At 37.3% G+C, this 18,062-nt stretch overlaps 1 protein-coding gene across 1 annotated transcript; it reads left to right on the top strand.

The window, feature by feature from the left end:
* The first annotated feature begins 15,335 nt into the window (after nt 1–15,335).
* Nucleotides 15,336–17,638, top strand: LOC138150163 (melanoma inhibitory activity protein 2-like). The gene is given in 2 exon segments (XM_069073611.1): nt 15,336–16,262; nt 16,264–17,638. Coding segments are annotated over 2 exon segments (1,650 nt in total). The 5' UTR covers nt 15,336–15,350; the 3' UTR covers nt 17,002–17,638.
* Nucleotides 17,639–18,062: the final 424 nt, after the last annotated feature.

Here is an 18,062-nt window from a genome sequence, read left to right as displayed (position 1 = left end):
AGAGTTCCAGACCTTCTTGATAAAAAAGCCAGAACTCAATGGAAAATTCAACCTCCAATTACGAGATGCAACAGTGACTTAGAAAGGTAAACAAGGAGAACACACACACACACACACACCCTGCTATTTGATAAGAGCAAACTGGTAATAGACAAGTAGAGGGTATGACTATAAAATACACAAATTTTTAAAAATCTTGCTAAGGGCTACAAAGGGACTGGTTGAAGTGGAAAGGGGTAAATTATGCCACTCATAGAGGCATAAAAACTGTATAGCAGAGGAAAAAAAGGGAGGGTGTTGGGAAGCATATGAGCTTTTCCTTCATTGGTTTTGGTACAAGGCACCATCGAGAATGAAGCAATATCACTACTTAACATATATGCACCAAGTGGTGTAGCATCCAAATTCCTAGAGGTGAAGGTAAAGGAATTAAGGGGAAGAAATAGATAGCAAAACTATACTAGTGGGAGACCTTAATCTCCCCCTATCTGAGCTTGATAAATCCAACCTCAAAATAAACAAGAAAGAAGTTAAGGAGGTGAACAGGATTTTAGAGAGGATAGGTATGATAGATCTCTGGAGAAAACTGAATGGGGATAAAAAGGAATATACTTTCTTCTCAGTGGTTCATGGCACATACTCAAAAATTGACCATGTTCTAGGGCATAAAAAACTCACAATTCTATGCAGTAAGGCAGAAATATTAAATGCATCGTTCTCAGATCATGATGAAATAAAAATTATATGCAATAAAGGGCCAGGGAAAGACAGACTAAAAACTAATTGGAAATTAAACAATTTAATCCTAAAGAATGAGTGGTTCAAACAAGAAATTATAGAAACAATCAGTAATTTCATTCAAGAGAATGATAATAATGAGACAACATACCAAAATCTGTGGGATGCATTAAAGGCAGTTCTTAGGGGAAGTTTTATATCCCTGAGTGCATACGTGATTAAATTAGAGGAAAGGGAGCTCAACAAATTGGGCATGCAATTAAAAAACCTAGAAAAAGAACAAATTCAAAATCCCCAATTAAATACTAAATTAGAAATATTGAAGACTAAAGGAGAGATTAATAAAATCGAAATTAAGAAAACTATTGAACTAATAAATAAAACCAAGAGCTGATTTTATGAAAAAACCAACAAAATTGATAGACCCTTAGCCAATATGATAAAAAAAAAGAAAGAAGAAAATCAAATTATGAGTATCAAAAATGAAAAGGGTGAATCTACCTCCAATGAAGAGGAAATCAAAACAATAATTAGGAATTATTTTTCCCAATTGTATGCACATAAATTTGACAATCTTAGGGAAATGGATGAATATTTAGAAACATACAAGTTGCCCAGATTAACTGGAGAGGAAGTAAATTACTTAAATAATCCCATCTCAGAAAAAGAAATTGAACAAGCCATCAGTCAGCTCCCTAGGAAAAAATCTCCAGGGCCAGATGGATTCACTAGTGAATTCTATCAAACATTTAAAGAACAATTGATTCCAATACTCTACAAACTATTTGGGAAAATTAGTGAAGAAGGAGTCCTACCAAATTCTTTTTATGACACAAATATGGTACTGATACCTAAATCAGGAAGAGATAAAACAGAGAAAAAAAATTATAGACCAATCTCCCTCATGAATACAGATGCAAAAATTCTAAACAAAATACTAGCAAAAAGACTACAGCAACTTATCTCAAGAATAATACACTTTGATCAGGTAGGATTTATTCCAGGAATGCAAGGATGGTTTAATATTAGGAAAACCATCAGTATAATTGAGCATATCAACAATAAAACTAGCAGAAACCACATGATCATCTCAATAGATGCAGAAAAGGCTTTTGACAAAATACAACATCCATTCCTATTAAAAACATTAGAAAGTATAGGAATAAATGGAGCCTTCCTTAAAATAATAGGTAGCATCTATTTAAAGCCATCAGCAAGTATTATATGCAATGGGGAGAAGCTGGAAGCATTTCCCATAAGATCAGGGGTGAAACAAGGGTGTCCACTATCACCCCTCTTATTCAATCTGGTACTAGAAATGTTAGCAGTAGCAATTAGAGAAGAAAAAGAAATCAAAGGAATCAAGTTAGGCAAAGAAGAGACCAAGCTATCACTCTTCGCAGATGATATGATGATATACTTGAGAATCCTAGAGAATCAAGTAAAAAACTGCTTGAGACAATAAATAAATTTGGCAAAGTTGCAGGATATAAAATAAACCCACATAAATCCTCGGCATTCCTATATATTTTTAATGAAATTCAACAGCAAGAAGTAGAAAGAGAAATCCCATTTAAAGTTACTGTAGACATTATAAAATATTTGGGAATCTACCTGCCAAAACAAACCCAGGACCTGTATGATCATAACTACAAAACACTTTTCACACAAATAAAGTCAGATCTAACTAATTAGAAAAATATCAATTGCTCATGGCTGGATCGAGCTAATATAATAAAAATGACAATTTTACCTAAATTGAATTATATATTTAGTGCCATACCAATTAATTTACCAAAAAACTACTTTATAGAGTTAGAAAAAATAGTAACAAAATTCATCTGGAAGAATAAACGGTTCAGAATATCAAGGGAATTAATGAAAAGAAATGCTAGGGAAGGTGGACTAGCTTTACCAGATTTCAATCTGTACTATAAAGCAGCAGTCATCAAAACTACTTGGTACTGGCTGAGGAATAGAGGAGTGGATCAATGGAATAGATTAGGCACACGAGATTCAGAAGTCAATGACTACAGTAATGTATTGTGTGATAAACCCCCAGACCCTGGTTTTTGGGATAAGAACTCACTATTTGACAAAAACTGCTGGGAAAACTTGAATATAGTATGGCAGAAACTGGGCATAAACCATTATCTATCACCATATACCAAAATCAAGTCTAAATGGGTTCATGATCTAGGTATAAAGGTTGATACTGTAAGCAGTCTGCTAAAACAAGGAATAGTTTACCTATCAGACTTGTGGAGAGGAAATGACTATGACGAAACAGGAATTAGAGAACATTATAAAATGTAAAATGGATAATTTTGACTACATGAAATTGAAAAGTTTCTGTATAAACAAAGCCAATGTAACCAAGATTAAGAGGGAGGTGGGAAATTGGGAAAGAATCTTTACGACCTATGTCTCTGACAAAGGACTCATCTCTAAAATATACAGAGAATTGAGTCAAATTTATAAGAATACAAGTCATTCCCCAATTGATAAATGGTCAAAGGATATGAACAGGCAGTTTTCAGAGAAAGAAATTAAAGCTATCTATAAGCACATGAAGAAATGCTCTAATTCACTATTGATTAGAGAAATGCAAATCAAAACAACTCTGAGGTACCACATCTCACCAGTCAGATTGGCTAAGATGACAAAACAGGAAAATGACAAATGCTGGAGAGGATGTGGGCAAACTGGAACACTAATGCATTGTTGGTGGAGTTGTGAACTGATCCAGCCTTTCTGGAGAGCAATCTGGAATTATGCCCAAAGGGCTATAAATACTTTCATACCCTTTGATCCAGCAATACCACTCCTAGGGTTATATCCCAAAGAGATCATAGAAATGGGAGAAAGACCCATATGTACAAAAATATTTATAGCAGCTCTTTTTGTTGTGGCAAAGAATTGGAAATTAAGGGGGTGCCCATCAATTGGGGAATGGCTGAACAAGTTGTGGTATATGCATGTTATGGAATACTATTATGCTATAAGAAACGAGGAGCAGGCAGTCTTCATATTTACCTGGAGAGGCTTAAAAGAACTGATGCTGAGTGAGAAGAGTAGAACCAGGAGAAATTTGTACACAATTACAGACACAACATATGTGTGATGACCAACTTTGATAGACTGGACTCTTCTCTGCAATACAGGGATATAAGTCAATCCCAAAAGACGCATGATGGAGAGAAAAACGTGCATCCAGAGAAAGAACTAGAAAGAATGAAGTTTATATCCAGGTGGAAGCAAAATACCTGATCTTTTTCATTCTCTTATTTGGTTTTATGTCCTCTTTACCATTTTTCATTCCAGCTGGTACAATCCGTCCTTATAACCTGACTAATGTATAATGTGAAAGTATTTACAGATCCTATACTTGACTATAAGCAGCCATGGGGGGAGAGGGGAGGGAGGGGGACAAAATGTGAAACTCAAGGAATTGTGGAATTGAATCCTGTAAACTAAAAGGAAACAAACAAATTAATAAATTTAAAAAAATTTTAAAAAAAAGATGAGATTGCCCAATATACTCTGAGATCTTGGCAGAACCCCACCCAACTAGAAGACCTTACAAAAAGAATCTAATCTAGGTGAATTCTTGCCTTTAGAAAATAAGCCCATGTCATTTGTACCACTCCAATAGAGCCTAAGGGAACCCAGCTTCTGAAGGAGAAAATCAACCAGAGTGGTCTCGGTAGAGATGGGTTTCCCTGTCCAGGTTGCTGGAGGCAACTGAGTCTCATGACCAAATCAAATCGTTCTCAGCAGGAGAAGCTGAAGACTTCTAGCCCACCTACTTATTAATGTGTCTATCCTCTCATTAATTGTTCACTCATCAGGGTTGATTCTCACCTGTTACCTCCTTTTTCAAAGGTATGTAAGCATTCATGGATCACCATGGTTTTCTCTTTGGTTACTGGGACCACTGACCATTAATTTATTATCATCTAAGCAACCTAATTAGTAAATCAATTATTAATTACCTAAAAACTCTGTGTCTCAGGCTTTTCATTTGTTTCACACAATTGGTTCTAACTTCAACAGACTCATAGGACCATTGAATCATAGATTTAGAAATGAAAAACATGTTAGAAGCCATCAAGTCCAACCCTCTCATTTTATAGATGAGGAAACAGGGACCTAAGGAGGTTCAATGGCTTACCAAAGTTCACACAGGTGGTGACAGAGGCAATATTGAACCCAAATCTTCTGATTCCAAAGGTTGCACCATGCCAGTGAAGCCACAACCCAAAGAAGCACAGCAAGTGACTACTCGGTATCATCCAGCAAGCCTAAGTTAGGAGTCAATGCCATCCTTCATGACTGGGTTTATAGAGACATGGGGCTTCTGTCTTGACCACAGGTAGGGCATGCAGGTCAGCCCAAGCGATTTTTAAAATTTGCTGTTTAAAAATGATTTGTTTTGTCCTTAAGTTTAAACAGTCCCCAAACCAAAGAAAGAGATTAGAAACAAAAGCCCAGAAAGGTGTAAGGATTTACCCAAGATTGCTTGGGTAGCAAAGACAGGACTAGATCCCATATCTTCTTAGTCCCATCACACTGCTCACACTAACCTCATCCATTTATGTGAGTCTCTCCCTTCCCCAGGTTTTTCTTCCAGACTCACTCATTTAATAGGAAACCAAATATTCAAGAATGAATGTGTGACAATTGCTTTTCAACACAGAGATTGGACAGAGTAATAACATCCTTAGAGAGAAGACCAAGGGAATAAGCAGATGAGAGGAGAGTGTTGCTGCCCATTCCTGAAAAACCAGTAAGTCTAGAATCAAAAGTCAGTTTGGAAATGTTTCTTAGGCAGGCAACTACTCCAGAGTGGGGCAGGTCTGGCCATGTCCTCCTAGAACTGACGAATGAGTTGGACATGACAGAGTTTTTCCCTCAAAGCTTTACCAGCACATTGTGGAATCATATTGTCAGCTTCCCTCCTGGGATTTCTCTGACCTGTGAGGTTATGGTCATTCATGGCTCTAAAATTTCACGCATCTTATACAAGTTATTGTTTCCATCCTATGAAAGTTTGGGAACCCACAGTCATTCAAGCCTCTTGTTTCCTGGAAGTGACTATTATGTCTAACGAATAATCTAATGGAGAGGATCTGTACTCTTATGAATTAGAACACTAATAGGTTTCTATTTATTTTACAATTTGCTCTTTCACTGTGTCCAGACACTAGGAGATCGTAATTGTGCTAGTGTTCACATGCAGGGGTGAACGGTCTGAAAAGCCAATTCCTGGGAACAAAGGGAAGTTTAGGCCAGTTTTAGCAGAAGGGGGGAGAACAAAAACCTTTCCTCCTACAGGAAGCTGCTCAGAACTGCCTTGAGCTTGATGTTTCCTAGAGCGAGCATGAGCATGAAAGATGCCATTCATTTCTAGCTTCTGAAAGAAGGGGGAGAAGGGAAGGGAACAGGTATTCATTAAGCATCTCTGATAAGCCATTCACTGTGCTAAATGCTTTACAAAGATTTACCTCATTTGATTAGATCCTCACAACACTCTATTGAAGTAGATGCTATTAAGATCTCCATTTATAGTTGAGGAAACTGAAGCAGACAGGTTAAATGACTTGCCCAGGGTCACACAGCTAGTAAGTGTCTGAGGCTGGATTTGAACTCAGTTCTTCTTGACTCCAAATCTAACCTTCTTTCCACTGTACCACTGCTTAGGTGCCATCATTACTTTCTAGCTCTAGAAGGAAACTGCTTGGGCATTTTTGAATAACTGTCTTGCCCATAGACTAGAGCTAGTCATGCTTTTTTTGCTAATTCTTTTCTTTACTAATCCCAAACAGAGACTGAAGCCTAAGGGTTGACTGTATCCAAGGGAAGAGGAAAGTGTGTTGCGCCCATGGAAAGGTGAGCACACTGGTGAGTATGCTTTTGGGTCCTCCTTGGTGCGTACAGAGGCCAAAGCAGATGTGAGAGGCAGAATGGTGTGATGGTTAAAATGTTTGGAGTTGGTGCCAAAACCTGGGTTCAAATCCTGCCTCTGCTGATTTTTAGCTATGGGATGTAATTATGTTATTTAACCTCTCTGAATCTCTGTTTCCTCACTTGATAAATGAAGGGTTGGACTAAAAATCTTCTGAGGTCCCTTTTAGCTCTAAATCTATAACCCTCTAAGCCTGATCAGAGCACGCTATAGGGATTACCTATGAGATCTGACCCCTGACCTGGGCCAGCTCTTTAACTCTCTCCTGTCTCAGGACACCAAAGACTAGTCTCACTACCTCATTTTGGCAGATAACAAAACTGAGTCATTTACTCCCTGTGTGACCATATAGTCACTTAAATTCTCTGGACCTTTTTCCTCCTTTATAAAGGGAGGGAGCTTGGTTAAGAATACCTTTAAGATTCCATCCATGAAAAATAAAGTGTCTTTACCCAAGATAATAGGAATAGGTAGTGTCAAAGTCAATATTAAGACATGGGTCTCCTGTTTCCCATTTCAGTGCCACAGCCATTTGCAAATCCCTCCCTTACAAAGTTCTTGTGCTCCAAAAGTGTCAGTTTTTTCAGCCTGGTTTATTCATAAGAAATTTTAAGGTAATGAATTTGCCCTGTATATACCTTGTGTTTTCATGTTGTCCCCAGTTATAATGTGATCTCCTTGAGGAAAGGGACTGTCCTTTTCCTTTCTTTGTGCTTAGTTCAATTCCTGGTACATAGTAGGCACTTAATAGATGCTTATTGATTGACTGAATGGTCTAGTGAACCTACACAAATTCTTTTCAATACAGAAAGTCCAGATCTGACTGGAAATGTCAGAAGCCCAGAAGGAAAGCAGAGAAGATGAGATAGGTCTTTCACCCACCCATCCCATCCTACTTGCCACCCATCCCCAGTTCCTGAAGAATCTATTAAGTCTACCTTTTAAATTCTGCTTGGGGCTGATACCTAAGGCTGTATCCACTCTAACTGAGGGCACATCTAACAGATGAGAGAGAGCATTTGGTGTGAGGCAATCCCACCCCTTTCCCAAAAAGTTATTGAATGAACAGTTGACTGACACTGTTTGCACAGGCAGAATGGAGTTAGTGGAAAGAACAGGAGACATTTATTCAAATCCTGATCATGTACTAACTAGCTCAGTGGACTGGGTAAATCAAAAGAGAAAATACTTGCCTTAGAATTTCATGGTACAATTGGGGGAAAGTACTTTATAAACCTGAAAGCACTCACTCTATAAAGGTGAGTTCTTGTTATTATAAAGAGAGGCAAGTGTGACATAGGTGATAGAGATCAAGCCTTAGAGTCAGAAAGTCCTGCCACTGACATTGGCAGTGGGACTGGCTCTAGGCAAGTTACTTAACTTCTCAGTAAATTACAGAAGTTGCAGATCTATATGACAAGGGGCAGTCTCCTCCTCAAAAATTCCTTATACAAATGAAATCATAAATCTAGTCCCCAAAAATGATATTTTTACTAAAGTAGTGTTTGAGGGTATGGTTCACCTATGGCAAGGATTCTTGCATCCTGGACCCTGTTGCCAGTCTGGCGAAGCCCATGGACTCCTCAAATCAAGTTAAATCAACAGGCATTTGTAATGCCTTACTATGGTCCAGGCATTATGCTAAATGTGAAATATTATGTCAGATTGATGTTTTAAAATGAAGAATACAGTACAAAGGACTACAAAGGAAATCAATTATGCTGAAATAGTTATTAAAATATTAAAAGTTCTGAGTTAGCAGATCCCCCTGAAATCTATCCATGGATCCCTTGGGTTAAGAACCCCTGCCTGATGATAAGTGAAGAGACTCCTGAGCTTGTGGACATCATTGCTCTCTAGAATTTCACATACTTAGTATAAGCTGATGTTTCTGTGGACAGTTAGCTAGGAGAAGCTTAGGAGTTGGACTCATGGCTTTTTTGTTTCCAGAAGAATCAGCTTTGTTGGGAGTGTCTAATAGAGGCCATTTGGAGTTAAGCTTTTGTTGCACATGGAAACAGTCTCCCATTCTTACATGCTGATTTTTTTTTCATTGTATTCCAGAATAAGAAAATCTAGCTGTGTTCCCAGTGACTGGTGGAGATGAGCTCAACCAAGAACAGGACCCAAATCCAGGATTCCCCTAACAAAAAAAAGTTTAAGACAGTTTTAGCAGAAATGGGAATACGGTCATGTCTTCCTTACACAGAAGACTGCTTAAGTAACAGCTTTGACTTAGACCTGAAATATCTCTGAGAGTGAAATTTGCTATAAGCTTCCTAGCTCCTAGAGGAAACCATTTAAGGGTTTGTACCTGAGTTATTATCCTCCTTTTGTTCATTCCTCTTTTTATGAGTCCTTAAAAGAAACTGTGACATAGAAGATATAAAGGATACCTGTGTCCAAAAAAAAGAAGGAAAAAGTAAAAAGGACAGTGTGTTGTTTTTTTCTGGAGTGGTAAATACATGTTATCCAACTGGAGACCAGACTACAGTATTGCATTGGTTGATAGAGATGTCACACAGCCAACAGAAGCAAGACACATTAGAATCTGCTGTAGGGGGAGGCAGAACCACGATGGTGGAGAAAAGGTAGAGACTCATCTGAGCTCTTCCCCAAACCCCTCAAAATGCCTTTAAATAATGCCTCCAAACAAATCCTAGAGTGGCAGAACCCACAAAAGGATGGAGTAAAACAATTTTCCAACCCAAAACAACTTAGAAGGTTGGCAGGAAAGGTCTGTTGCACCACAATGAGAGTGGAGTGTAGTACAATGTAGGTTGTGCCCCAGCAAGCCAGCAGTAGATCTTGAGAGATTTGGGGGTGGGGCACATCTGAATCAGTAGCAACAGTGGTGATTCTTTGACCTCTCAGCACACAGACGATAAGGGGGCCATACAACTGGTCAGAAGGAGATTACAGGGATCCTTTTGCTGGCACCAGGGGCAGGACCCTGTTGTATTGCCCATATTGGTATCCAAGTCAAAGTCCCAGGGCTTCTACTTCTCTTGATTTTAAAAATCCCTTTTAAGGGGTGGCTAGGTGGTGCAGTGAATAGAGCACTGGCCCTGGAGTCAGGAGGACCTGAGTTCAAATGCAGCCTTAGACACTTACCATGTACTAGAACATGTGACCTTGGGCAAATCACTTAACCCCAATTGCCCTCCCAAAAAAAAGCAAAAAAAAAATCATTTTTGAGTTCTTCCATGTCTTGGAGTCAATTCATATTTTTTCTTGATGCTGTGGATGTAGGAGTTTTGATTTTGTTGTCTTCTGGGATTGTGTTTTGATCTTCTTTGTCACCATAGTAACTTTCTATAATCAGGTTCTTTTTCTGTTGTTTGCTCAATTTCCAACCTATTTATTGACTTTTATCTCTACACTAAAGTGGAGCTCTTCTCCCAGAGTGGAGGTGGTACTGTTCCAAGCTTCAAGTTTTTTTATGCAGCTGTTTTCAGAGGCAATTCTGGGGACCTGGAAGTTTTCAGTGTTCCAAGATGGAATGATCTAGTGAGAGGTGTATTTACTACAATCTTGTTCTTTACTCTGGTCTGTGAGAAACCACAAGCACTCTTTTCCACTCTGGACCTTTGACCAGAGTCCCAGCTCCCCGCCAAGCAGCAAACTCTGGTGTGTTACTGCTCTTTTTCTCCCTGAGACTGAGACCCAAGACTATGACCAAGATGCAAGAATGGACAATTCTATAAAATCCTGCCCCTGGTGCTAGCAAAGGGACCCCTATAATCTCCCGATCAGTTGTTTGACTCCCTTACCATTTGTGTACTGATAGGTCCAGGAAATACCACTGTTGCCACTGATTAAGATAGGCCTCCTCCACCCCCAGTAGCAAGATCTACTGCTGGTTTGTTGGGGCACAACCCGCACTGGACTGCACTCTACTCTCACCCTGGTACAACAGACCTTTCTTGCTGACCTTCTAATCTGTCTTGGGTTGGAAAATTGTTTCACCCCATCTTTTTGTGGGTTCTGCTACACTAGAATTTGTTTTGAGGCATTATTTAAAAGTATTTGAAGGAGTCTGAGGAAGAACAGAGGAGTCTGCCTTTTTGCGACCATTTTAGCTCTGCTCTTTCTAAGACAATTCTGAAGGACTTAAGATAAAAGGTGCTATCCATCTCCAGAAAAAAGAAGTGGTGGAGTCTGAATGCAGATTGAAGCACACTTTTTCTTTATTTTTCTTCAGTTTTTCTTTTGTGTTTTCTTTAACAACATGACTTACATGGAAATGTGTTTTACATGACCACATGTATTAAGCTACATCAAATTGCTTGCCTTCTCAATGAGGGGAGGAGGAAAGAAAGGGAGGAAGAAGATTTCAAACTCAAAATTTGAAGAAAAAACAATGTTAAAATTGTTTTTACATGTAATTTGGGAAAAGTAAAATATTAAAATTTAATTTTAATTATTATTTTAATATTTTATTAATAAAACATTAATAATAATTATAAATTATTGATTTATTTATATACTATATTGTTATTAATTTATATATAATAATTAATAAAATAAATGATACTTTAATAATTAAAAATTAAAATAAAAATAAAAAATTGCAGGGGGAAATAATCTGCTATAGGAGTTCCTAGTATGATCTGATCCTTAGCATCTGTCCTCAGCTATATGGGAGCTCAGAGCTCCCAGAGCAGACACAGTTATCTCCAACAGAGTGTGAAGTAGAAGCTTTTGATTGTGATGTATCCCCCAGTTCCTGTGATTATCATCAGCCTAGAGGGAAAAAAATCCAATAAGATCAAGATGAGAAAGTAGTCAAGAAGCCAGGAGCAGAAAAAAAAAAAGATTCCCCACTATTGGGTAAGGCGAATGGTGGAGCCTGGTTTACTTGGTTTGAGATCTGGTACTAAGAGGAAGAAGAGCCAAAGGTTTCACCAGTTTGGTACAAAATCAAGATAGGTTTTTCAGATGAGAAAACATACTGATATTCAGGCAGTTTTTCCCTTTGAGTATCTTTCTGGACACAAATCTTCTGTGACTTTACAAAAGCAGCAAAGGCTGGGTTCCTTGAGATAGTCCCAAGAAGGCTTTGATTTCTACAATGATATGTAGTTGAGAGTCCTCGCTTGGAAATATATTGTCCCAAAACTAAAAATATGATTCCCTAAAATAAGGATTTCCATTTTTAGGCAACAGAGTATAATGAAAACATTATACAGCACAGGTTCTGTAATCAGAAGATCTAGGTTTAAATCCTGCCTCTGATAATTGCTACCTGTGTAACTTTGGGCAAGTTACATGACCTCACTAGGCCTCAGTTTCCTCAATTATAAAATGAAGGAGTTGGACTAAATGGTGTTTGAAGTGTCTATGAGCCATAGACCCATGCTCCTATGATGACTCAATAAAAATGGATCAATACAGGAAATTACAAGAGCCCAGAACAGACAAGAGGACTTATCAGAGGCAGTAGAAAAGTGTCCATCTAAATATACCTAATTAAAAGACAGAAGGAAACCACATCTTGCCAGAAAAAAAAAAAGGTACCATAGACAAAGAAGCAATCAAATTAGAAAAGCAAGGAATAGTCTACCTATCAAATCTATAAGGGGAAGAATTCATGACCAAACAAGAGATAGCATTACAAAATGAAGAATAGATCATTTAAATTGAAAAACTTTTGTAAAACCAATGCAACAAAGAGAAGGAAAGCAGAAAGCTAGGAAATAATCTTTACAGCAAATGTCACTGATAAAGGTCTCAGTTTTCAAATATATAAAGAACTGAATCAAATTCATGAAAATACAAGCCATTCTCCAATTGGTAAATGGTCGAAGAAGGTGGACAGGCAGTTTTCACATGAAGAAATAAAAGTCATCTATAGGCATATGAAGAAGTGCTCAAAATCACTGATTAGAGAAATGCAAATTAAAATAACTCTGAGGTACCACCTCACACCAATCAGATTGATTACTGTGACAAAAAAGAAAAATTGTTGAGGGTCAGTTTCTGACCCAGTCCTTGCATGGGAAGAGTCTGGTCCAGTATTTTTCCCAAGCCAGCTCCCCGTGAAGGCTATATTATGTCTTAAGATTGGCTTACCAAAAAAAAAAAAAAATTAAAATAGGGGCGGCTAGGTGGCGCAGTGAATAGAGCACAGGCCCTGGAGTCAGGAGGACCTGAGTTCAAATCCAGCCTCAGCCACAACACAAAAACTAGCCATGTGACCTTGGGCAAGTCACTTAACCCCAACTGCCCTCCAAAAAGCAAAAAAAAAGGGGGGGGGACTCACCATCTCTTCCTGACTTGCAGGAGTTTAGGACATGATAACCAAGCAGTGACTCAGACATAGATGCATGCAAGGGAACAAGGACATTAAAACATGGATGTACGTAAGTGAACAAGGACATTAAAATATACAGATGTACGTCAATGAACAAAGACATTAAAAATTTTCTCATGAGAACCTAAGAGATAATTGCTTGACATTCATTATATAAATGCTGCCCTCTGATCAATAAATCAGAACTGCTCTGACAGATCCTGCCTGGCTCATGTTCATCATTCCACACTTCTCGGTTTGGCCTATGCCCATTTTGATGCAGGCATCAATGGCGCCCCAAACAGGGAATTAAGAAAAGTACTGGTAGAGGAGTGGCCTCCTGTAACTCTGGAAAACATAAAAAAAGGTAGGAGGCAAAAGTCAAATTTTCTCTTGAGTTTAAAAAACTTACAGATGGTAACTCACCAGGCTAACGTGAGTATGTGATAGGGATTAGCAGAAAATAAAAACAAGCAAAGATTAGCCCAGTCTCAGAAAAAAAAGCTTTCAGGAGAAAATGGGACAGGTACAAAATGAAGGTAGAGACAGAGAATGTGATCTAAGACTTTTAAAAAGAGTAGTAAAAGAAGGAGGTTTACTTATCACCAATAAATAGTCAGCTACAAAAATTCTTGGAATGTGTAGAGCAGAAGGGGACAGTAGATTTGGTAATAGGAGATACGGCAGGGAGACAGAAGAGTTTATGGAGATTTGATAAAGCAGGGTATCACCCCCAGCGCCTCCCTAAAATTCATCTCAGTTATTCTTATTTTGTAAAACTGCCAAGGAAACGATCTCTAGAGGCAAGGTCATTCAGCCTGAGAAGGGAACTTGTTTTAGTTATGTAGTTCCTAAATAATGAACCTAACTTGCTAAGAAAGTTGCAAAATATTAAAAAGATTTCTAACAGCTGGCTTTTACATCAAGACAAGTTTAAATTTGAAAAAGAAATATATTAAAGGAAATTCTTTATGTATGAGGGACCTAGTAAATTTTATTGTTTATTAGTTCCATGGGAATGAAAAATTTAACCGTAATTTGGCTATGAGCGATGATTGGTGAAAATTTTTGGTTAAGACAAAAAGCACTCAAGACTATATTCTTCTATGATCAAAGCAAATAGTAAAAGATATGAACTCTTTTGTGTTAGTTCACTGGGAAATCCAATATTATTTTTCATCTAGAATTAGAACACATGCAGAAATTTTAACAAACATCTTAAGGCTCACTTTATAATATTCCCATTGTTTAGAGGGATTCTAATACTAATAACTTTTATAAATACTGTAATCAGCTTCTTAATTGTTACCAATATAAAGATTCAATTGCTATACCTTTTTTGACTAAAAAACTTTGTGATATCTAAAGAATTCTGCAATCAACTAAGAAAATTAGTTTGGCAATAATACTTTGGGAATTTTCACCAACTTGGTTTAAATGAATCTCAATTTTGCAAGTTTTGTTTTTGTTTTAAGATAAAACATAGCTATCATTTTAAAACTTTTCAATTAATTTTCTTCATAAAAGTTTGGTGATCATTTATAAATCTTAAAACTAGAAACATGGCCTACTACATTGATTCTAATAATTGTAAAGTTATTAAAACTCACTTTGCTTCTGCTCAAAATGGAAAGTTTTCAGCTATAATATTATTGTTAAATGATTTTTCTTTATATTACTGTTAAATGATTTTTCTTTTTTCCCTTTAATATTGTGTCAGATAGCAAATATTCAGTGTACTGCTAAAATTTAAACATACACAGAATACAGATTTTTTAACTTTTTTTCTAAAATTACAAACTCTCATAAGACAGAAGTCACAACCCATATTTAATATTTAACCCATATCACAGCTTATTCTTCACTTCCTGGACCTCTTTATCAAAATAATGTGACTATTAATAAAAAAGTTCAAGATTTTCCAACTCTTTTTTTCCAAAATATTCATAGAGCTTTGTTATCTCACTTTTATCTTCATCAAAATGCACATACTCTACATAAACAATTCCATATTACTAGAACAAGCTAGATAGATCATTAAAAACTGTCCTCAATGTGTTATATATATTAATCTGCCAGCTTCCCTTTACACAGGGAAAGCAGTATAAAATATAATTAACCATTATGTTACAGTTTTTTGCTTCAACGGGCATTCCAAAACAATTGAAAACTGATAATGCCTCCACCTATATTAGCAAATTGTTTCAATCTTTCTGTGATCATTTTCCAATAAAATTAATTACAGGCAATTAGCTACTGCTTTCTACACCCTAAAAAAAATTTATGCATTGCTAAAAATGAGTATACACAAGCAGAAAAACAATGTGAGGTTTAAAATTTAGAGTTGGAATGACAAGCAAGGTTGTAGCAGCATTGCCTGAAGATATGAGGCCAGGTACTGATCTATATGGATTTCCCTGGGAAATGGTGTTATGTGCAGTTACCGTTGGCTTTTTTACAATTCTCCTTTTTTTGTGGAGAGGTTTTTATGTGGTTAAAAGCCAACTTTACCTAGGAAGGGAAAAACAGCTTGCCCCCAAAATTACTGAACTAGTGGAAGAAAAATGTAAGATTCTTGAAACATTTAGCCTTGGTCTAAAAGAGTATAAATATCTAGAATCATCTTTAAAGGATGGAACCTTTGAGAGTGAGTCATCAGAAGCACCCAATCTGGAGGCTGCAGATGAAAAGCTGAATAGAGCAAACTCTGTACTTATGGATGAAATACATTCTCTAGAAACACACTTGAAAGAGGAGAAATCTAAACGATCAAAACAAGATGAGTTGATGACTGACTTTAAAAAACGGATACAGTCATTTGAAGATGAATTGAAATCTATCAAATCACAAGTAGCTGAAGCCAAAATAACCCTAAAAGTATTTCAGCTGAATGAAGAGGGACTTAAAACATCAATAGAAGATGCATTGCAAATAAATTCCCATCTTCAGAAAAGCCAGAAACAGCTTTTACAGGAAACTAAAGGATGGAACGCACAATTGAATGAACTTAATGAACAGAAGAAAATGTTTGAAACTTCTAAAGGAAATATGGATCAAGTTATAACTAATAAAGAAAGTCAGATCAAGTCTCTGACGGAATGCTTGCTGAAGATGAAAGACTGGACGACTGCCCTGGGGGAAGAAAATGTCAGTGATGATCATTGTGAAGCTGAAATAAGCAGGGACTTGGCAATTTTAGACTACTTAGAGGATCAACAAAAGCAGACTGTGAAAAAACTGATTTATGCTGCTAAGTTGAATGAATGCTTGTTTAAAAACCGTGGAAGCAGAAAGGAGCCATATATATTCTCGACTGTGTGATGAAGATAAGATAAAGGAAGAACTTAAAGGCCAAATTGAAGTTCTTCAGACTGCGCAAGTGTCTTTGCAGACTGAAAAAGCATATTTTGAGAGTGGGGTGTAAAAGCTTCAACAAAAACTTAAAGTAATGACTGAAGTGTATCAAGAAAATGAAATGAAACTTCATAGGAAGTTGACTGTGGAGGAAAATGACCGCTTACAGAAAGAGAAGAAACTTTCCAAAGCAAGAGAAAAGATTAGTCATGCTTCTGAAGAGCTTGATTCTTACAGAAAACGAACCAAGGATCTTGAAGAAGAATTGGAAAGGACTATTTGTTCATATGAAAGCCAGATCACTGCTCTTGAGAAAAAAGCTCATGATGATTGGTTGTCAGCCCGGGGTGCTGAAAGACATCTCAATGACTTAAAAAAAGAAAATGCACACAACAGACAAAAGTTAACTGAAACAGAATTTAAATGCTATCTCTTAGAAAAGGATCCTTATGTCCTTGATGTTTCAAATAGATCCTTTGGCAGAGGTTCAAGAGGACCAGGGCATCCTTTGGAATATCAGAATGCCAATGAGAGAGGAGAATTATCTGATCCCCACAGAGCACCTTCAGATACTGGATCTCTTTCACCTCCGTGGGACAGAGATCGTAGAATGATGATTTCTCATTCAGATGAGGCGGCATCCTAGGAAATGGAATCCAGCAGGAATGATTTTGGTAATTTAAATATGCCTGACCCATCTCTCGTACCTCAAAGTGAAGTAGCTGGCCCAGGCTTTGTTCCACCACCTCTTCCTTTAGTTCGAGGGGATCCAAGAGGGTCAAAAATGAGAAGAGGACCTCCCATTACATCCCCTCCTCAGGGAAGTATGTATGGACCGCCAAGGGGCTACTTTCCAGCAAGCAATTTCCTTGGCCCACCACATCCTCAATTATCAATGAGAAGTGTCTATCCACCCAGGGCCTTTCCTCACTATCTTCTCACAAGAGACGGATTTTTCCCTCCACCTCCATATCCTGAAATTAGAAATGAGGAATCTTCAGGGTTGATTCAGCCTTCAGATGAGCCTGCTGCTGATCGCCGGGAGCCACAGCAAGAAACTTGACAATTTTTTTTTTTGTTTCACCAAAAGTAATTTATGATATATTTTTTAATCATCTCTCATTTTAAGTTTAAGTAACTGCTGTTATTTCACTGGTTTTACTGTTCCTCAAATTGAAGTTTGATGAAATAATAATTTTTAGTGTAAGGTTTTGTAAATAAAGATGATTTAATTGAGTCTTAAAAAAAAAAAAAAACAATGTGAAAAAGTGCATACTTTCCAAATGAAGGTTATCCAAACATAGAAATGGGAAGGGCCTGACCCTTTACCAATAGGGGGGTGAGGTTTTATTTATATGTTTTCCAGAAGCCGTGGGACAAGTGTGAGTGCCCCAAAAAAAATGTCAGGGCATATACTCCAGCTCACCCAGAAGATGAAAAGGGCTATAAAACTGTGCATACCCTTTGATCTAGCAATACCACTACTAGATCTACATCCCAAAGAAATCATAAAAAAGGAGAAAGGAGCATGCTGGCAAAATATTTCTAATTGAGGTGATGCCCATCAGTTGGGGAATGGTTGAACAAGCTATTGTATATGAACGTGATGGAATTCTATTGTGCAATAAGAGATGATGAACAGACAGATTTCAGAAAAACCTGGAAAGTCTTGTATGAACTGCTTCAAAGTGAAATGAGCAGAATCAG

This window comes from Petaurus breviceps, unplaced genomic scaffold (genome assembly GCF_028583685.1).
Source record: "Petaurus breviceps papuanus isolate PSGF00001 unplaced genomic scaffold, PetGlider_PUasm1.0 90865, whole genome shotgun sequence".
In the NCBI taxonomy this organism is placed as follows: domain Eukaryota; kingdom Metazoa; phylum Chordata; class Mammalia; order Diprotodontia; family Petauridae; genus Petaurus; species Petaurus breviceps.
Note: the sequence above shows the minus strand (reverse complement) of the source record. Positions and strands in the feature narration are given on the sequence as shown.